A 22245-nucleotide genomic window follows, 5' to 3' on the forward strand; every position below is an offset into this window, starting at 1 on the left:
ATTTGTATTGTTATCATCAGACAGCACCTCATTAAGGTTAGGGAAGGATTTGAATTGATTTCATGTTGCATGAATACTATTGTTGGGGATTGGACCCCAGAGGCTGGTGTAAAGATGAGTATTGACCAGTGCAACATGCTGTGTATCATGTGTGATTGTTGGGGATTGGACCCCAGAGGCCGGTGTAAAGATGAGTATTGACCAGTGCAACATGCTGTGTATCCTGAGAGGCCGGTGTAAATATGAGTATTGACCAGTGCAACATGCTGTGTATCGTGTGTGATTGTTGGGGATTGGACCCCAGAGGCTGGTGTAAAGATGAGTATTGACCAGTGCAACATGCTGTGTATCGTGTGTGATTGTTGGGGATTGGACCCCAGAGGCCGGTGTAAAGATGAGTATTGACCAGTGCAACATGCTGTGTATCCTGTGTGATTGTTGGGGATTGGACCCCAGAGGCCGGTGTAAATATGAGTATTGACCAGTGCAACATGCTGTGTATCGTGTGTGATTGTTGGGGATTGGACCCCAGAGGCTGGTGTAAAGATGAGTATTGACCAGTGCAACATGCTGTGTATCGTGTGTGATTGTTGGGGATTGGACCCCAGAGGCTGGTGTAAAGATGAGTATTGACCAGTGCAACATGCTGTGTATCGTGTGTGATTGTTGGGGATTGGACCCCAGAGGCTGGTGTAAAGATGAGTATTGACCAGTGCAACATGCTGTGTATCGTGTGTGATTGTTGGGGATTGGACCCCAGAGGCTGGTGTAAAGATGAGTATTGACCAGTGCAACATGCTGTGTATCGTGTGTGATTGTTGGGGATTGGACCCCAGAGGCTGGTGTAAAGATGAGTATTGACCAGTGCAACATGCTGTGTATCGTGTGTGATTGTTGGGGATTGGACCCCAGAGGCTGGTGTAAAGATGAGTATTGACCAGTGCAACATGCTGTGTATCGTGTGTGATTGTTGGGGATTGGACCCCAGAGGCTGGTGTAAAGATGAGTATTGACCAGTGCAGGGTTCTGGTCAGAGAACAGACCTCTGATTGATCCACACCTCACTGGATTGAGTTTGCTATTATAACTTGGAGACAGATGGTGACAGATGGAACAAATGATTTCAAAAGAGTTTCTGAAATAAACACAGAAAGTGAATTACAGAACTGAATTATCACCAACAGTTAACCTTAATTAAACATGAACACACATTCACAGGAATACATCTCGCTAGCCAGATTAGCCACTTAGCTCAGCGTTGGGCTATTGTTTGAACAGCTAATTGCATAACAAACACTTACTGACACTAAATGCACTTAAGAGCATAAGTACAGCTATAAACAGAACAGTTTACCACGTAAATCCAAAGTTACAGTGCTATGACGTCATCAGTGACTCGATCTGACTACCGTCGGTCCTACGTAGCATATACGATTAGCGCAACCGGAAGCGGAAACGGTTCGTGACGTCAAAATAAAGTTTCAAAATAAGAGCGTCGTAACCGTCTCGTCTCTGTCCGTGAAGAATTCACAACAACTATGTTCTACTAACATCTGACTGAAACCACATTTCTCCTTTTCTTAATCCACATCGGACTGACATTTGATTTTATCACCCCCTGACAGAAACCGGTACAGAAATGTAGAGCTGCATTCACTCTAAACGTAAGCAGGTATTACATTTACCACCACAACACAACTGTGAAAAGAAGTAACATATAGTTTTGTAATCATTTCATGAAGGCAGGGCTGTAATTAATCATTTACAGATGAAAGCGTCTTCGAGGCATTTTAGCACCTGAAGGCATCTGTTGAAGTAACTAATGTCCAAGTTTCAGGTTCCAACTTTTCCCTGATTACGTCTTTCTCCAATCACCTCGTGTTCTTGTTTGTGTGGTCAAACACACTTTCACACTAAGGAGGATGTTCACCTCCTCTCTATATATCTCACACTATGTTTCATCTCCATCTTGTTCTGCAGCTGCTGATGTTGTAAACTGAAGTGCATCGTGTTGTTACGTACGTGTCCGCCACATGTTCCCCATTCATCTGTCTGAGTTGGATGTGCAGTACTGTGAGCAGGATCAAGTTATATCTCCACAGCTTGTTCATGATGTCTGTGTGTGTGTGTGTGTGTGTGTGTGTGTGTGTGTGTGTGTGTGTGTGTGTGTGTGTGTGTGTGTGTGTGTGTGTGTGTGTGTGTGTGTGTGTGTGTGTGTGTGTGTGTGTGTGTGTGTGTGAAAATAGTGGATGTTTGTTAGCCAGCCGGACAATTTGCCATGTGTGTGTGAGTGTGTGTGTGAGTGTGTGTGTGAGTGTGTGTGTGTGTGTGTGTGTGTGTGTGTGTGTGTGTGTGTGTGTGTGTGTGTGTGTGTGTGTGTGTGTGTGTGTGTGTGTGTGTGTGTGTGTGTGTGTGTGTGTGTGTGTGTGTGTGTGTGTGTGTGTGTGTGTGTGTGTGTGTGTGTGTGTGTGTGTGTGTGTGTGAGCAGCTAAACAGGATTACCTCAGTGTATGAAGTGCGAGGGTAAGCTCATCCAGGTGGAACACTGACGCCTCAGCAGTGTGGCAAAAAAAAGAAGGAACCTTCATGTTGTACATCAAGCAAGCAAACACACACACACACACACACACACACACACACACACACACACACACACACACACACACACACACACACACACACACACACACACACACACACACACACACACACACACACACACACACACACACAGATAAACAGTACACACACGCATGCAATAGATGATCAGCTGTCTGAATCTTTTCGGTGAAAAGTGATGTTGGATTTATTTCAGTTCATTAATTCATATTGTTCTTTGCTTTAAATGCTCTCCCTATGATGTAGCCAACACATTTAAGTCACCACATTTAACTTTGTGAAATTTTATCTCTATATGAACCTGTGAACCATTGTCATACCAGAACAACTGCACTTCTTACTGTCTTTAAGCCTCCTCTCTTATTCTGGCAAATACATAAATAAAAAAATATATATGAAATAAATGCAGAGAGATAGAGATAGAGAGAGAAAGAAAGATAGATAGAGAGAGAGAGAGAGAGAGAGAGAGAGAGAGAGAGAGAGAGAGAGAGAGAGAGAGAGAGAGAGAGAGAGAGAGAGAGAGAGAGAGAAAGATAGATAGATAGATAGATAGAGAGAGATAAAGAGAGAGAGAGAGAGAGAAAGAGAGAGAGAGAAAGAGAGAAAGAGAGAGAGAGAAAGAAAGATAGATAGATAAGAGAGAGAGAGAGAGAGAGAGAGAGAGAGAGAGCAGTGTGACATGCAGCAAAGTCAAAGTGTTGGATAAGGGAAGTGGTTTGTGGGGAGGGTTAATAGTATGTCTGACATGTTCTCCTGACCCACCACATATTCCTTCAGCACCTTTACACCTTAAAAATCTGCCTCCCAACATAAAACCCATTCTACATTCTACATTGACATGAAACACTGGCATTTATAAACCTGTCATGATGTCCATTTTTATTCAGAATGTCTAGTGGCTGATACTGTAAGGACTGAAACACGCTGCCTGTTACCTCTGAAGCGTGTCTTAGATGCGGCTCGGTTGCAGGTGTGTGTGTCCATCCTGCCGTGTGTCTCTTTGATAATGACCATCAGTGTTGAATCTTTGAGGTCCAACAAGTGATGAGTTGTAACTAAAAAGCAGTCACATGGTTTTTGTTTACCTGTGTTTATAGCGAGACATATAGACACACACAGAGACACAGAGACAGAGGACAGAGAGAGAGAGCAGCGAAACCTCCACTGTTTTTTCTATGATCATAAAGTACAAATAAAGTACAAATGTGATGACAGATTGTTTCCGGAAAGTATTCAGCGCTTCACTTTTTCCACATTTTGTTATGTTACAGCTTTATTCCAAAATGGATTAAATTGATAATGTTCCTCAAAATTGTACACACAATACCCCATAATGACAAAGTATAAAAAGTTTGTTTAAAATTTTTGCAAATCTATTAAAAATAAAAAAATAAAATGTAACAGTACATACGTATTCACAGCCTTTGCTCAGTACTTTGTTGAAGCACCATTATGATGGTGGCATTATGATGCTACAAGCTTGGCACCTATTTCTGGGCAGTTTCTCCCGTTCTTCTTTGCAGGACCTCTCAAGCTCCATCAGGTTGGATGGGGAGCGTCGGTGCTCAGACATCTTCAGATCTCTCCAGAGATGTTCAATCGGGTTCAAGTCTGAGCTCTGGGTGGGACACTCAAGGACATTTACAGAGTTGTCCCGAAGACACTCCTTTGTTATCTTGGCTGTGTGCTTCGGGTCGTTGTCCTGTTGGAAGATGAACCTTCGCCCCAGTCTGAGGTCCAGAGCGCTCTGGAGAAGGTTTTCATCAAGGATGTCTCTGTACATTGCTGCATTCATCTTTCCCTCCATCCTGACTAGTCTCCCAGTTCCTGCTGCTGAAAAACATCCCCACAGCATGATGCTGCCGCCACCATGCTTCACCGTAGAGATGGTATTGGCCAGGTGATGAGCGGTGCCTGGTTTCCTCCAAACATGACGCTTGGCATTCAGGCCAAAGAGTTCAATCTTTGTTTCATCAGACCAGAGAATTTAGTTTCTCCTGGTCTGAGAGTCCTTCAGGTTCCTTTTGGTAAACTCCAGGTGGGCTGTCATGAGCCTTTTACTGAGGAGTGGCTTCCGTCTGGCTACTCTACCATACAGGCCTGCTTGGTGGAGTGCTGCAGAGATGGTTGTCCTTCTGGAAGGTTCTCCTCTCTTCACAGAGCAACGTTGGAGCTCTGTCAGAGTGACCATCGGGTTCTTGGTCACCTCCCTGACTAAGGCCCTTCTCCCCCGATCGCTCAGTTTGGCCGGGCGGCCGACTCTAGGAAGAGTCCTGGTGGTTCAAACTTCTTCCATTTACGGATGATGGAGGCCACTGTGCTCATTGTGACCTTCAATGCTGCAGAAATGTTTCTGTACCCTTCCCCAGATCTGAGCCTCCATACAATCCTGTCTCGGAGGTCTACAGATGATTCTTTGGACTTCATGTCTTGGTTTGTGCTCTGACATGTCAACTGTGGGACCTTATATAGACGGTGTGTGTCTTTCCAAATCATGTCCAATCAACTGAATTTACCAGGTGGACTCCAATCAAGTTGTAGAAACATCTCAAGGATGATCAGTGGAAACAGGAAGCACCTGAGCTTAATTTTGAGTGTAATGGCAAAGGCTGTGAATACTTATGTACAAGTGATTTTTTTTTTTTTTTTTGAGATTTGCAAAAAATTCAAAATATATTTTTTCATGTTATCATTGTGGGGTATTGTGTGTAGAATTTTGAGGAACAAAAATAATTTAATCCATTTTGGAATAAGGCTGTGAATAAGAAAATGTGGAAAAAGTGAAGCGCTGTGAATACTTTCCAGATGCACTGTATATTTTAGCTGAAAACTGCGCAGCTTGCATGAAAAAAAGGCGACAGTTGTATTCCATGAATGTGATACGTGCCTCAGCAGGCAGTGTGGCTGCTCTGAACTGTTAATATAGATGGCAAAATGAAAACACGCCACGCAGCAACAGGTAACGCACACACCAAGAGGCCGTGTGTTCCAGGCCTTACTGCTGCTGGCCGTGAGCATCCAGCCCTGGCAGCGAGTGTCACACCATACCGTGAATTAATCCAAAGGGAAAGTTTGTCAGTGTGCACACTGATAGACACCGTGCTTGTTTAGAAGGATAACCTGCTGTCATGTGCTATAAATAGATGTTCTTCTTTAATTGATTGATGTTTGTGCATATGGCTATCGGAAAAATGTGATGGCACTTCTGCTGAGGATTCATCTTTCAGAAGTGAAAAATAATGACCATGATTACGTCTGTTTGTGTGAAACTCTGTTGTTTTTTCTGTGTTGCAGGGACAGACTTTGGACTTGACAACTGCAAGCATCACCACGGTCGATGGCAGTTTGCTCACCTCACTATGATGGAAACCCTCACCACTGACGGGCTGGTCTACCTTCTGAGCGGCGCTTAAAGATGAAACCTTTTTCATTTTCTGCTTCAATGCAGTGTTTGACAGGACCTTTCTGAGGAATACTTTCCACTCTGAGGAATATTTCCCAGATTTCCCTTCATCGAGCCGGAGGAAACTGATGGCTGCCACTTTTCCACTGGATGATTTGCACCGCCTGGGTTTCGAAAAGGATCATTAACGACTCCGACCCTCGTCTGCTCCAGAGTCACCCACTCGCTTCTGCTCGTGTGTGAATGTGATTTTAATGTGATTGTGTGTTTGTGTTTGCATCTGCATGGCATAAGTGAGAGATAGATAATAAGGAATTTTTATACTCAGAAAGGACAAGAAAAGGACGCAGCAACCGAGTTGAGGACGAGTAGTAGCAGCCATGTGGAGGCGCCCTTCGAGGACTGGGTGTCGGCTCCTTCAAACTGCCCAGAGCAGGAGCAGGAGGATGGGATGTGTTGGGCTGGAAGGGTCCTTAAACACAAGCTGGTGGGTGTCCACTGTAGTATGGCTGGGAGTGCTGCTCCTGCAGCCGTGTCCAGCGGCCGTGTCGGCTCAGAAACTGGACGAGAACGACCCGGTGGTCACCACCACTTACGGCAAGCTGCGCGGCATCAAGAAGGAGCTCAACAACGAGATCCTGGGTCCCGTCATACAGTTCCTGGGTGTTCCGTACGCAGCTCCGCCCACCGGCGAGCACCGCTTTCAGCCCCCTGAGCCACCGGTGTCGTGGCCAGACATCCGCAACGCCACCCACTTTGCCCCGGTGTGTCCTCAGAGCATCGTGGAGGGCCGCCTGCCGGACGTCATGCTGCCCGTGTGGTTTACCAACAGCATCGACGTGGTGACCTCATACGTTCAGGACCAGAGCGAGGACTGCCTCTATCTTAACATCTACGTCCCCACGGAAGATGGTGAGTTGGCCCGCAGGCCCGCGGTAGGACGGCTGTGGCTGCAGGGGGGAGGGAATGAAACCCACAACCTTCTGGTAGAGAGAAGATTGTGTTGTTGGGGGGGTGTTTGTTGTCGTCTCTGTCCCTGTATGTCCGTCCGTAGAGGGAAAGCATGACCTTGTGCATGTTTAATGTGCATGATAGTACTTCTTCTACACGAGTGAGAGAGTGATCATTGGAAGAGAAAACGATGTTCACGTGTGCGTGCAGCATCCATTCAGCGCAGTTTCATCCTTTTCTGTTCTTCCTTTCTGATGTTTTCTCCTCTCAGAGATCCTCTTCTCATCCTCAGCTCCTATTCCTCCTCATTCCTTTATTTACCCCCCCCCCCACCCTCTCCCCCTCATGTCTGTAGCTCATCATAGCGTATTGTGCTGTGCCACAATCGCTACAGTTCATTAAACAAGACGGTCGTTGTCATGATCATCAGTGACTGATTTGGCTGACTGGCTGAATGAGTGGCTGTCCGACTGATAGACTGAATACTGCTCTGATTGAGCTGGTGTGATTCATTCTTCCCCTCTAGCTTTATTTCTCCCTTCCTTCCTTCCTTCCGCTCTGAGTCTTTTTTTGTCAATCAGCTTTGTGTGTGTATGTATTAGAATATACGTGTGTGTGTGTGTGTGTGTGTGTGTGTGTGTGTGTGTGTGTGTGTGTGTGTGTGTGTGTGTGTGTGTGTGTGTGTGTGTGTGTGTGTGTGCATGCCAGCTCCTGTGTGCGTTGTGCGTCCAGGGAGCTCCATGTTATTCTTTAGTTTTCTATTCATTTTACAGTCAAAAGAATATCCAAGGAATGTGCCAGGAAACCGGGCAAGAAAATATGTAGACAAGGAGGTATGTATAATCTGAATGCAACTGTATACAATGCAACGAAGAACCATCCTGTCAACAGGAAGAGACAGAAGAAGAGCGGTGTGGGGAGAGAGCGGTCGGGGTCGAGGTCTACCAATGATTCAGGTCTCGACTCGGGGCGTCTGCTGGCTTTTAGAACGATGGAGTTAAGAGAAAGGACCTTTTAAACACTGTCTGCAAGTGAATTTAAGAGCAATTTAAAAAAAACCTTGGTGGGAAAGTCAAGATGTCAGGACCATCGCTGCTCTGGCTGAACATACCTAATGCATCTTAGAAAGAGAGGGGAGACCTTTTCAGGTTTGTCAGGCTCTCTGAGGCTCTTTTGAAATGATAAAATTAAACATATCTGCTCCTGAGGCAGACGTGTAATTTGTAGACCTTCTGATGATCCGATGGTCGTGAGCTGTGTTGCACGCCTCGTATCGACGCTCTCAGTGGTCAGCATAAAGTAGGAGTTTGATTGGCTGCCAGATCAGAGGTCAGAAGGTGAGAGTAATGATGGTTGATGTGTGGCAAGGTAGCAGCATATTAGATCAGGCCCACTGTCACACACACACACACACACACACACACACACACACACACACACACACACACACACACACACACACACACACACACACACACACACACACACACACACACACACACACACACACACACACACACACACACAGAGTCCCGGTGATGTAGTTGTGTGCAGTGTTTAATAAGATGAGCTGAGGCCGGACCTCCGCTGTGTAATCTCCATTAACAGAAGGCAGAGTTGTGTTCAGGTTGGCTCGGCTACTGTATCATGCGCTGTTTCATCAAGATAATGTCCTCCACCTCCTTGTCTTCCACATCTCTCAGCCTCTCTCTTCCTGGACATGTGCATTTTGTGTATAAATATGTGTGTGTGTGTGTGTGTGTGTGTGTGTGTGTGTGTGTGTGTGTGTGTGTGTGTGTGTGTGTGTGTGTGTGTGTGTGTGTGTGTGTGTGTGTGTGTGTGTGTGTGTGTGTGCGCAAGAAAGAGAGAGAGAGAGAGAGAGAGAGAGAGAGAGAGAGAGAGAGAGAGAGAGAGAGAGATGGAGAGACAGATGCTGACAGTGTCCTTGATAACGTCTGGGTGGTAATGTCATTGTCTGGCAGCAGCCTGCATTATCACTTATATTCCTCCTCTTTTTCCTACACAGATAAAATGCACACTTTAACCTCACTGATCCTCTCCTCTCCTCTCCTCTCCTCTCCTCTCCTCTCCTCTCCTCTCCTCTCCTCTCCTCTCCTCTCCTCTCCTCTCCTCTCCTCTCCTCTCCTCTCCTCTCCTCTCCTCTCATCTCCTCTCCTCACAGAAGGAAAATACACTTAAACTGTGAGATTACAGCAGCTCACATATTAATCACACAGCATTAGAAACCATTTCTCGTGGACTTTTTTATTTGATGATAAAGGGAGATTAGAGGCAGAAAACAATGTATATTGTAAAGAAAAAGAAAAACCAGATAGTCTTTCTGTGTCTTTGTAATAGAATAAGCTGTTTGCTTTGGTTTGGTTTGTTTCTTTGGCTTCAGTTTTACTTCCCAGTGGCTGTGCACTGAGGGAAACCTAATTTATTCTTTGGAAATGTCAGGGAACCTCTCTCAACTTTATATATAGTGCTCCCATAAGATGCACTTCATTAGGCAGAGCCCTGTGCAGTTGGTTTGGTCTTCCACTGTAACATGCTGGCAATTAAAGTGTACAAAAATTAAATTAAGATGAATGCATGTTAGATGTTTCAAGTATTCTGCACAATATGCTATGTAAATATGAGTTTCAGTATACAGTATATGTAAGCCTACTAGTTATTTGTATTATGGGATTCAGTTCACTGGAAATAATTTATTTTACCTAAAACTGTTAATAAGTGAAGCTTTATACAGTTGTTCAAGACATTTGAGAAAAAATAAATGAGCTCAATAAAAGACAGAAAGAGTCCTTAGAGGGTACTGGATGACTTGGAGAAGGAAGACGATGTGAAGGAGGTCCTTATTTTACTGAAGCAGCTGGAAGTGAAAGTGTGGACTAAAGGTCAGAAGTTAAAAAACACGTGCTTACATTAAAGACTCCGTCATAGCTTGCTCCATCACAGTTGTAAAATGCCAGGTAATGGAAACGTTTAAAAAGTCTAGAATATGATGTTACAGTACTAGAGCAGTAGATTAATATTTTGTAATTTCTCTCTCCTGGTGTCTGTATAATCTGTGGTTTTACACTCTACTACAACACCAATTCCAAAAAAGTAGTGATGCTGTGTAAATGTAAATAAAAATAGAATGCAATGATTTGCAAATCACATAAACTCATATTTTATTGCAGAGGGACTAAAGACATGTTAAATGTTGAAACTGAGAAATTGTATTGTTTTATAAAAATATTAACTTATTTAGAATGTGATGCTAGCAACACATCTATTTCATAAAACAATAACATTTCGCAGTTTCAACATTCAATATGTTGTCTTTGGTCTATTCTCAGTTAAATATAGGTTTATTATATTTTCAAATCATTCCATTAGGTTTGTATTTACATTTTACACAGCGTCCCAACTTTTTTGAAACAAGGTTGTATTTACTCTCAAGGCAGAGTTGTGGAGATGAAGACGTGATGGTGATAGATGGGCATTTAGTTTTCATGCAGGTTACTCAACTTTTTGTTCTCACACTAAACTGCAATTAACGTTTAAGCTCATCTTTCCTTTACTATATTTGTCATAACTGATTTCCCCATAATGTTAATCAAATCAAAAACAATATACAAGCACACTGCACACAGTGAGAAATGTAAAAGTATTTAAAGGTACTGGAGGAAAAGGAAAAGTAACTGAAGGCTTTTGTAGCATCATCTGATATCAACATTCTTGTCTGGCAGTAGAGTTATCTGAAATATCTGTTTCAGCACACTTTGAACACCAGAGTGTAGATTACCACTCATGCTGGCCATGGACATCCTGATGAAGTCTACACTTCTATGAATGCATGTATCCAGACAGACATTTTATTGTCCCACAAAGATGTCCTCACGATCTCTCTGGAATCGTGCTGACGTAGAAATAGGACTTCTAATCAGATGGAGAGTGTGCAGTGGTTGATGTGAGTCCTGAAAAGTGTTATTGTAGTTAGAGGTTAGAGGTTAGCTGATGACGGCGATGGGTTTGGAAGCATGTCTTTCAGGGTTGATCACATCAACGGTAATGATACGACATTGGGGGCATGTAGGGTCACTTTATTTTGAAGAGGGAGAGACTTCTGTGTTTAAAACTTAAGTCATTATCAGTGAGTGTTGTCAGTGGTGCATGGGGTGATTGGACAGACCATGGTGAGCGACTCTGGGATTTCATTTGTTAGATGTGTGCAGCCACAATGGTGCACTTAATAGCAGGGTTGAGTAGAAATAAATACATCATCAGTTAATGTGCTTTGACTTATAATTAAACAAATCTTCTGTATTATGACAATCACAGCAGCAAAACACTCCAACTATTTTGTAATGAAAATTACATTTTAGATCTGGTGGGATATGTCAACAAAGGAAGCATTTTTCAAAATGAAACATAACTCATTGATTTGATTTGCTTTGGTGGAAATTTAGATCTTTTGCTGTAAATGTTCCCAACATCTTGAAAGGGTTGAGGACATTTTTTGACAGAACCGCCAAACTCATTCGGTCTACTAACTTCATATTGTTGTACATTTATTTCCCAATGGCCTCATATTTCATAAAAAATGAGGCCGAAGATGAACATTTTCCTCAGACGTAGGCTGCTATCTAAGTTATGAAGACAAAACTCTACATGATTCAAATTACAATATATTAGCTGAACATCCAACCAAACATGAACTTCCATGACCTCTGACCTTTCTGTAAATGTCAGCAAACACGTCACAACTCGTGAACTGGAGGCTTGTAGAACATTTAGAGTTCTGACGTGGTGAATACCACCAGAGGGCGCCGTTCATACATAGTGTTCTCGATATACGGTTTATACAAACCTTTTTGAACGCAGCATTTGTCCAAATTAATTTGCACTCGGACCGACACCCATACCTGCAGCTAATATTAGATCCACACAGTGCTTTTGTTTCTGTCCCTCTGCACGCCAACCATGTTCAGAATGGACAAAATGAGCAGAGAAAACGAAGGTTGGGGTGGAACAAGAGGAGGACCGGCGATAGGCAGTGATGAGGAGCACTGGGAAAAGGCAGACATGGAGTAATATTAGTGAGAAGGACAGTGGAAGTGAGTGAGACAGAGCGTAATTGCTGTGGGACTCATCCCTTTGTGCTCATAAGGACTATTGTTCTGGGCTGCGCCACGCTGCTTCAAACATGACCGTGGTTAAAAGTAGTGTTTTTGATGTCTCTGGGATGGAGTGTGGTCATTAAGTTATCACATGCTGCGATGGTGGTTTCTGTTTTGAGATCAGAGAGAGCAGCACTGTAGTTGGTCTTCTTGCATTCACAACTAGAACTGAATAGATGCATATCAGCAGCCTGGAATTCATGTGTATCTTTTCAGGAACAACCTGATGGATGTGAAACACATGTTGAGAGCATTTCAAACGTCTTTAAAAAAAAACACATCCCAATATAAAGGTTTATGTCTCTTTAAACGTCTAACCATAACCGTTGTTCCACTGTTAAGGTTTGAAACAAAGCAGCACTTTTTTTGCTGGACCAATAAAAAGAGAGTTGATGTAATGAGCCTTTTTTTTTTTTTTTTTAACCATTTTTCAACAAACAATTAGTCCCTAAATTTAGAAAATTATATCTGGATGAATCAGTAATGAAAATAATTGCTACTTGCAGCACTAGTTTCAAATCAAATATTTACAGTAGTTGCCTGTTTGCAGCAAATATTCTGAACATTTATTGCTGTCCATCTAGCCACAAATGTGTAATTGTTAATTTGATGTGTTCACATGCTCAGCCAATAAAGTAGATTATGCTTTTGACCTTTGACCTTCAAACTTTAACCAGTTCATACTTGAGTCCAAGTCAATGTTTGTGCCAAATTTGAAGAAATTTCCTCAAGACGTACCTTAGATTATAAACGTTCAGGAGAGGCAACGTGCGAACCTACAGCCTCTGGACACAGATGTCACCAGTGAAGAAGATGGGAAAGAAACTGCAGTCAAACCAGATCTGAAAGACCAGAGGGATCTAATAAATAAGATAAGAACTTTATTGGCATTGTTGAAGCAACAACATAATGATGTCCTGCATTCATATAAAGTAGAAACTAACTTCAAAAATAAATAGTTTATTTAGTTAAAAAGGCTTTATTTTTTTTATATATATTTCCAGTCCAACAAATATATATTCAGTTTCCATCAGTGTGATCCTTACAGGAAAACTACAGGAATTTTTCACGTGCAAAAACGTGTGTGATCACAACAGGTTTGATTGTGCATGAGAACATTTTTATTTTGGAACATTTTCATGGTGTAATATGTGAAGCTGGTGTAGAATCCCACGTAAAAACTTGTCCATGTATTTATCCTGTCTTATCATGAGTTGCAACATGTGGTAAACATGTCATACATGTGATCAAATGTGTCCCGTGTGAAAAAACATGGGGACATCTTGTTTTTCCTGGAATGTGACATTTAGACGATCATTTAATCAATTTAATATGTTTACCAAAAGTAATTGTTATGTAGGAATTAAGGCAAATTGTTTGTCACATCATCTCGATCATTGAGCTGATTATGTCATAACCCCTGACCAAAGGTGGACCAAAGTCTGACCTGGTCTGACCTGGTTCCTGAGTCAGGTGGACTTGTGAAGACCTCTACCCTGCAGTGAACTCCCTGTGCTAACTGCTGGCTCTGTGTGTGTTTTTAACTGTGGCCAATGAGGTAGGAGCACAACAGGATGTCAAGGTGCAGAGCTGTACTCTCTCAAATGGAAATATTTCTGCTGAGTCATCAGATGGTCTTCTGAGGCTAGAGTAGTTTAGCTTCACCGGGTCTTGCAGCGTATGGCTCGAGTTGAGCAGCTGATGCCATCGCCCTTCAATGCGCTCACATCCTGTAAAAACATCCTGACTGTTTAGTGCTGAACTTCCCTTTACGTTTGGATGAATTAAGCATCGGGTTTTTAAAAACTAAACTAGGACAGTTAAACTGCAAACTAGGCCATTTCCCAGCGCGTGTACACACTGTTTAATATCTCAAATAGTTCCAGAGTTTCAACATGTTGCATTATTCTGAGTTTCTGTGTGCCGTCGACCCTCCAGAGGTTCACAATAGAAGCTCCATTAAAGATGTGGATTTCATCAACATGCAGTCAACTTGACAGTAAATTTTTACACTCCCTCTTTCCCTCATTTCTTTGTTCTTCCTGCATCTCGTTCTCTGCGCTGATCTTTAAGCATCTCTGCACAGGTTGTCCTTTTCCCTCGTGTCTGTCTCCGTCCTGACCTCTTCACCCTCTCACTCTCCTCTTCTGTCCTTCTCTCTCGCTTCTGTCATTTCCGCTCTTATTCCTCGGGCTCTGTCCTAGTTTTGTAGTCGTTGAAGGAGAATCCAGTGGGAGGCAGCACACACACACACACACACACACACACACACACACACACACACACACACACACACACACACACACACACACACACACACACACACACACACACACACACACACACACACACACACACACACACACACACACACCAACAGAGTGGAGAAAATAGGCCTCCAAGCAGGAATAGTCATGGCCCTTCTTGTGTTTGGGTTTCCCTCAAGGCGCTCAGTCACCTCCACTCACAACCTGACTTCTCCATGCTGGTACTTCTTCTTATGTTAGCGTGTGTTGTGTGCGTGTGCTGTGTGCGTGTGCTATGTGCTGTGTGCGTGTGCGTGTGCTGTGTGCTATGTGCTATGTGTGTGTGCGGTGTGCGTGTGCTGTGTGCTGTGTGTGTGTGTTAGTCTCCCTGTCATCTAGACCATACATTTGGTTATGTGTCAGCAGAATTTGAAGTGCTGTCCGGGTTTTGTGTCACAGTGTGGCGGACTGTGCTGGGTGCGGCTCCACTGGACCTTCAGTTGACCCTGAACCAAACTTCAAATTGAAACTAGAAATAGTTTGTCGAGGTTGTGACCGGCAGAGTTGTAGTTCTATATTTTCTTTTATCTGGAGGCATCATATATTGTGTGCACCCTTATTGCAGTGATGTTATTTGAACCATTTAAAGCTGAATAGAAGCAGCGTGTACGAGCAGTGTGGTGATGACACAAACCTGACGTTGACCAGGAATCATAAAGTGCTGAGACAAAGAGTCCCGTTATGAAGCCAGACATTAACATCATATTGATTGTAATAGAAATATAATTTGTGAAGTTATTTCATGGGATGTCAGAATTATTATTTTTCAGTGTGTTACATTGTAGTTTATACTGTCTTATCTTACACATAGTTGGACGCCTACCAAACCAGAACCAGTTGTTATGTGTGTGTGTGTGTGTGTGTGTGTGTGTGTGTGTGTGTGTGTGTGTGTGTGTGTGTGTGTGTGTGTGTGTGTGTGTGTGTGTGTGTGTGTGTGTGTGTGTGTGTGTGTGTGTGTGCATTTGCGTGTGTGTGCCTGACTGACCAAAGTAACATGACGTATGTCACGGATGTTACATTTAAGTGACGTAAAATAAATTGAGAAATTTGCTTTCTCACTGACGTGAACATCAGTCATCCGGGTCAAAGTTCTACCACCCCCCACCTCCTCCCCTATGTCACCCTCTGCTACGTCACATGACCCCATGTTTGACCTTCGTGGTCCCGCTGTTAAAGCCGGAGGGCTCCTCCTGTGTATCTCTGTGCTTCATCGACAGTGTGGCCGTGTTCGACCTGAACATTATTAGAATATTTGTATCCAACACATGTGCGTGGATAATTGACCGTGAGTCCTAATCCTCAGTTTTACTGTTCTGTACAGAATAATACAGTTTAATCACAACAGACTGCTTCCCAAACACAGATTAGAGGAAACCAAATTATTAAAGTATGCGACAAATCTAGTGTAGAGTGCTTAAAATGGGGGCGGGGGGAATAAAGAAAGTAAAGTCCAAGGCATACTCAGTATGATCTGGTTAATAATAAGGATTATTAATTGGCAGAATGTCTCTGCTCTGCCGAGAACAAAAACAACAACAACATAATTTACTCTGTCTGATCACCATCAAACAACATTCACCTTAAAGTTTGGCCCTTCAGACTTCATGATTGTGTCCAAAGCAATAGAACCAGCATTGGTCTTGGTGTAATACTTTGATTTATTTATCAATTTTCAAAGTATTATATAAATAGTTATATCTCCTTATTTCTCGGCTGTGTATTGTTTTCTTCTTCTGTTTATTCCTTGTCTTTTTAAAACGCTTGACTTCAACATCATCGCTCTCCTCTCACAGAGAGTTTTTCCTTCCTTCTGTTGGAGGTTTCTTCCTGTTAAAAGAGAGTTTTTCCTTCCTTCTGCTGGAGGTTTCTTCCTGTTAAAAGAGAGTTTTTCCTTCCTTCTGTTGGAGGTTTCTTCCTGTTAAAAGAGAGTTTTTCATTCCTTCTGTTGGAGGTTTCAACCTGATAAAAAATAGTTTTTCCTTCCTTCTGTTGGAAGTTTTTCTCCTTTAAAGAGGAGTTGTCCCTCCTACTTTACATGGGAATTGTTGAATAGTTGGTTTTCTCTGTAAAACGTTCTAAAGTTCTGTTATAAGGACTTCACTGTGTTAAGCGGCCTGAAATAACCTACGTGTTTTGATTTGGCGCTATTTAAATAACATTGAATTGAATTGAATTAAATCGCAGAGCAACCTCAACTGGTTGCTGATTGGTCGGCGCTTCAGAGTGGCTGAGCAAATGTTAATGTGAGTAGATTTTTCAAACTGCAGCAAACAGTGAAGAAAACTGAAGTGAGCATAAATGTGAGAATATATTTTACATTTTATGAAATGTTGTTAGTGGATGAAAAAACAAAATGTCATTGAACATTGTGTGGTGATAGGGTGGGGTGCATGAATCTTTGGTGAAATATCACAGATGAAGGTAATAGCGCGTTAATTCTTTTTGATGTGATTGCATTTATTCATCACTAACGTGCAAAGACACAGAAGCTTTCAGCGTTATATATATCGAGTGAGCAGAGTGTTACTAGCAGTAAAGATAGAAAAATCACATCCAGTATGAATTATACAACAACAACATATACAGGACACCCTGAAGTTAAAGTACTTTCGTCTGAAGTGATCAGTCACTCTGGTCAAACCCTTCATTTACTGCTGAATAGGTCCACTGGTTTGTGAATTGCCTGTTTGTTGCTCGGTCAGTTAAATGTCAGTGAGACGACAGTTTGACCTTGACTGCTTTACAAACTGTTTTCCAACCTTTTGTTTTTCTCAACAGTTGCACACACATCAGCATCCGCCCACCTCCACACACAGACACACACATGCAGGCTACACTGCTCAAGGTGACAGCATTGATAGGTGCTCATACATATTCATGACACTGGCATTACAATAAATAAATAAGCAGCTTATTTTTTTTTCTTCCCTGAATATTAAATGAAGGACATTTGAACCTTCGGCACACTGCCAACATGAGCCATTGTCGTCGCACAAAGAGCCAGGGATACAAATGTCATAACATTGCCTCATTTTCAAGATTCATCGCACACAAAAATCTTTTTTTTTTCTGCCGCCTTGTCTTTAGTACATCGTCACTCCAGCTGAAGCGGGGACACATTTTGCCTCATGCATATTTCAGACACAGCACATTGTGAACATTGGAGGTAGACACAGCGCGGTGAAAAGCAACAGCTTCTCTGCTCGTTTCCATTTCACTCCTGCTTATTATTTATAGGAGACTTTCCAAAACGGCCATACAACTATGTCATTTACCAAGCTATTTCCTTCAATGTTGATGGAGAAGCAACTGTAAACTAAACATGGGCAATGATGTGACTGTTCCAGTATGAGTCAGCAACATACCTAAAAAGAGAATAAAAGGGGAAAGCATATCCATAATATTGTATTTAAATACAATACAGTATTATAGTAAGTAAGTGAAGTTTATTTGTATAGGACCTTCAACAGATATGAAATCACAAAATGCTTCACAATAATAAAACAGCCCACAAACAGCAGGATTTTGAACAGTTAAAATCACAACAACAGTTAAAATCACAGTTAAAATCACAACAACAGTTAAAAACAAAGCAACAGTTAAAATCACAGTTAAAATCACAGCAGGAGTTAAAAGCACAGCAACAGTTAAAATCACAACAACAGTTAAAAACAAAGTAACAGTTAAAATCACAGCAACAGTTAAAATCACAGCAACAGTTAAAAACAAAGTAACAGTTAAAATCACAGCAACAGTTAAAATCACAGCAACAGTTAAAATCACAACAACAGTTAAAAACAAAGTAACAGTTAAAACCACAGCAACAGTTAAAATCACAGCAACAGTAAAAATCACAACAACAGTTAAAAACAAAGTAACAGTTAAAATCACAGCAACAGTAAAAATCACAACACCAGTTAAAATCACAACAACAGTTAAAATCACAACAACAGTTAAAAACAAAGTAACAGTTAAAATCACAGCAACAGTAAAAATCACAAAAGTTAAAAACAAAGCAATAGTTAAAATCACAACAACAGTTAAAAACAAAGCAACAGTTAAAATCACAACAGTTAAAAACAAAGTAACAGTTAAAATCACAGCAACAGTAAAAATCACAACACCAGTTAAAATCACAACAACAGTTAAAATCACAGCAACAGTAAAAAATCACAACAACAGTTAAAAACAAAGCAACAGTTAAAATCACAACAACAGTTAAAATCACAGCAACAGTTAAAAACAAAGCAACCGTTAAAATCACAGCAACAGTAAAAATCACAACAACAGTTAAAAACAAAGCAACAGTTAAAATCACAGCAACAGTTAAAATCACAGCAACAGTTAAAAACACAACAGTTAAAATCACAGTTAAAATCACAGCAACAGTAAAAATCATAACACCAGTTAAAATCACAGCAACAGTTAAAAACAAAGTAACAGTTAAAATCACAACAACAGTTAAAAACAAAGCAACAGTTAAAATCACAGCAACAGTTAAAAACACAACAACAGTTAAAATCACAGTTAAAATCACAGCAACAGTAAAAATCATAACACCAGTTAAAATCACAGCAACAGTTAAAATCACAGCAACAGTAAAAATCACAACAACAGTTAAAAACAAAGTAACAGTTAAAATCACAGCAACAGTAAAAATCACAACACCAGTTAAAATCACAACAACAGTTAAAATCACAACACCAGTTAAAATCACAACAACAGTTAAAATCACAACAACAGTTAAAAACAAAGCAACAGTTAAAATCACAGCAACAGTTAAAAACACAACAACAGTTAAAATCACAGTTAAAATCACAGCAACAGTAAAAATCATAACACCAGTTAAAATCACAACAACAGTTAAAAACAAAGTAACAGTTAAAATCACAGCAACAGTTAAAATCACAGCAACAGTAAAAATCACAACAACAGTTAAAAACAAAGTAACAGTTAAAATCACAGCAACAGTAAAAATCACAACAACAGTTAAAATCACAACACCAGTTAAAATCACAACAACAGTTAAAATCACAACAACAGTTAAAATCACAACATCAGTTAAAAACAAAGCAACAGTTAAAATCACAACAACAGTTAAAATCACAGCAACAGTTAAAAACACAACAACAGTTAAAATCACAGTTAAAATCACAGCAACAGTAAAAATCATAACACCAGTTAAAATCACAGCAACAGTTAAAAACACATCAACAGTAAAAATCACAACAACAGTTAAAATCACAGCAACAGTAAAAATCATAACACCAGTTAAAATCACAGCAACAGTTAAAAAACAGCAACAGTAAAAATCACAACAACAGTTAAAAACAAAGCAACAGTTAAAATCACAGCAACAGTTAAAAACACAACAACAGTTAAAATCACAGTTAAAATCACAGCAACAGTAAAAATCATAACACCAGTTAAAATCACAGAAACAGTTAAAAACACAACAACAGTTAAAATCACAGTTAAAATCACAGCAACAGTAAAAATCATAACACCAGTTAAAATCACAGAAACAGTTAAAATCACAACAACAGTTAAATCACAACAACAGTTAAAATCACAGCAATAGTTAAAGTTCACAGTTAAAAACAAAGCAACAGTTAAAATCACAGCAACAGTTAAAACTACAGTTAAAATCACAGCAACAGTTAAAATCACAACAACAGTTAAAATCACAGCAATAGTTAAAATCACAGTTAAAAACACAGCAACAGTTAAAATCACAGCAACAGTTAAAGTCACAACAACAGTTAATCTCAGTTAAAAATCACAGCAACAGTTAAAATCACAGTTGTAATGTTGTTAATGGTTAAATAAACCTTCCAGAATTCATACACTATATAATGCATAATGTTTTGACAGTGTGGACCACTTAGCACCAAACAACTTCAAAGATAAAAAGAGTCATCCCTTTCAAGTGACAGTAATTTCATGCATATAAGAGTTAGTATTTCTCCACTTCGACACATTCACTACCATTTAAAAAAGCTATTTTAGGAGGCACGGCGATATTTTGCTGAACATTCTTCTGTGTGGCTGTTAAATATTTAGCTGGCTACTGTGCATGCTAATGATTTAGCGTTTAGGGTTTGATGAGTTAATGTGGAAGCAACTTTTGCACCATCTCAGAAGCACTGAAGTGCACGCTGAAAACTAGAGCAGAAACGGCAACAGAATTCTCACATCTCATGGCAGCGAAACCCAAAGAGCTAATTGGTTAGACACTCTGCACAGTAACTTAAAATGAACTCCAAGAAAGTCTTAGAGGCCCGAGTATGCTGCAATAAACACGGACCTTTGTGTGCATGAGTGCAATCAGGGAGAGAGAAATGCACCGCTATACATGAATCACTGAATTATTTTTAATTACTGTATGAGCGGATCCTGCTCATAGTTTGCGGTTGCATTAGAAACAGATATTATGGCTTAGAGGGCTGAAATTTTCCAACAACCAACAGTTATTGTGCTAATTAGTTTATTTCTGGAAACTGGAAGCCGTCCCACGTTGGTGTCTTCCGTGTTTGTCTCGTGTTACATGTGATCCTGCAGCCCTTCAACAAGCTCCAGTCTGGTGCAGGGGACGGTGAAATGTGCTGTTAGGAGCTGCCAAATCTCTTTAATTATGCTGTGATGTTAAATTGGGTATGGAGGAATAGAGCAGGTTGCGCGCTGTAATGCTGGCCTCATGCCCGGCTTTATTGTACCCAAAGATACATACGAACTGCTGCTGTTTCCCAGTCCTTTACAGGGCTCGTTGGCACGGCGACGTCTTCCAAACTTGGTATTTCACAATTGATGTTTATGTTGCAAAGCTATCATTATCACAATTTAGCAAAGAGCCATAGTAGCATCAGAACGTCCCTGTTTGTAGAGTCTTATTGGTTTATGTTGTGTGTGTGTGTGTGTGTGTGTGTGTGTGTGTGTGTGTGTGTGTGTGTGTGTGTGTGTGTGTGTGTGTGTGTGTGTGTGTGTGTGTGTGTGTGTGTGTGTGTTCATACATATGTGTACACATGTATTTTTTTCATATTACACTGTGCATGCATGCGTGTGTGTTTGGGGAAATAAGTGGATGAGGTGATGCTGGGCCAGGTGGTTCGTTGGAAGCTCAACACACAAGTCATGGTGTCACCTTGGCTTGATAATGATACACGGAGCGGAGTAGTGCGGTCGGGGCGGGGGGGTCCGGGCGGTGCGGTCGTAGTGCGGTCGGGGCGGGGGGGTCCGGGCGGTGCGGTCGTAGTGCGGTCGGGGCGGGGGGGTCCGGGCGGTGCGGTCGGAGCAGTGCTGTTGGAGTAGTGCGGTCCGGACAGGGGGATTCGGGCGGTGCGGTCGGAGTAGTGCTGTTGGAGTAGTGCGGTCGTTAAAGAGAGTCGAAGGACCTCATGAATTGTGAAAGCACACTTACTTTGACTTACAGTGTCGAGTTTACACATCCATAAGGCTTCTACGTCGCTGGTAGAAAAGGTCTTATGAATTAATCTGTGCCTAAGCATGAGTGAAGTGCAGTGTCTCATGTTGTTGGTGTTCATGAACCCGTCTCCTGCTGGGAAAACCTTTAGTTAGATTTTACATGGATGAGCTGTAATGCTGTCAAAATGTCCTTCATTAGTGTCATTGCCATGTAAATAAGGCCTTTGAAAAGAGATTAGTTCAGCTGGAGGAGGCTCAGCAGACTCACAGAGCTCCTCACATCTCACACTGTCTGATTATCTTCATTTTTAATTTTAAGACTTGGAAATATTTTATGTGAATCTCTGCCGTGTCCTCCCAGAGTGCCCCCCCC

At 41.5% G+C, this 22245-nt stretch overlaps 1 protein-coding gene across 3 annotated transcripts in view; it reads left to right on the plus strand.

Moving 5' to 3' along the window:
• Positions 1 to 22245, plus strand: part of nlgn1 (neuroligin 1) — a 315312-nt gene that overhangs the window by 36876 nt on the left and 256191 nt on the right. For 2 of the 3 annotated variants that reach the window (XM_069720685.1, XM_069720686.1), the window contains exon 2: positions 5914 to 6934. In XM_069720685.1, the coding sequence (XP_069576786.1) occupies positions 6403 to 6934 (532 nt within the window). In that variant the 5' untranslated portion in view covers positions 5914 to 6402. Of the gene's footprint in view, positions 1 to 5913; positions 6935 to 7746; positions 7807 to 22245 lie in introns of all 3 variants that reach the window. The other variant, XM_069720684.1, reaches the window with a different exon arrangement.

The sequence above is a fragment of the Brachyistius frenatus genome, unplaced genomic scaffold (genome assembly GCF_029030835.1).
Source record: "Brachyistius frenatus isolate BFR_SWC_R1_liver_20210118 unplaced genomic scaffold, ASM2903083v1 Contig_246, whole genome shotgun sequence".
In the NCBI taxonomy this organism is placed as follows: domain Eukaryota; kingdom Metazoa; phylum Chordata; class Actinopteri; family Embiotocidae; genus Brachyistius; species Brachyistius frenatus.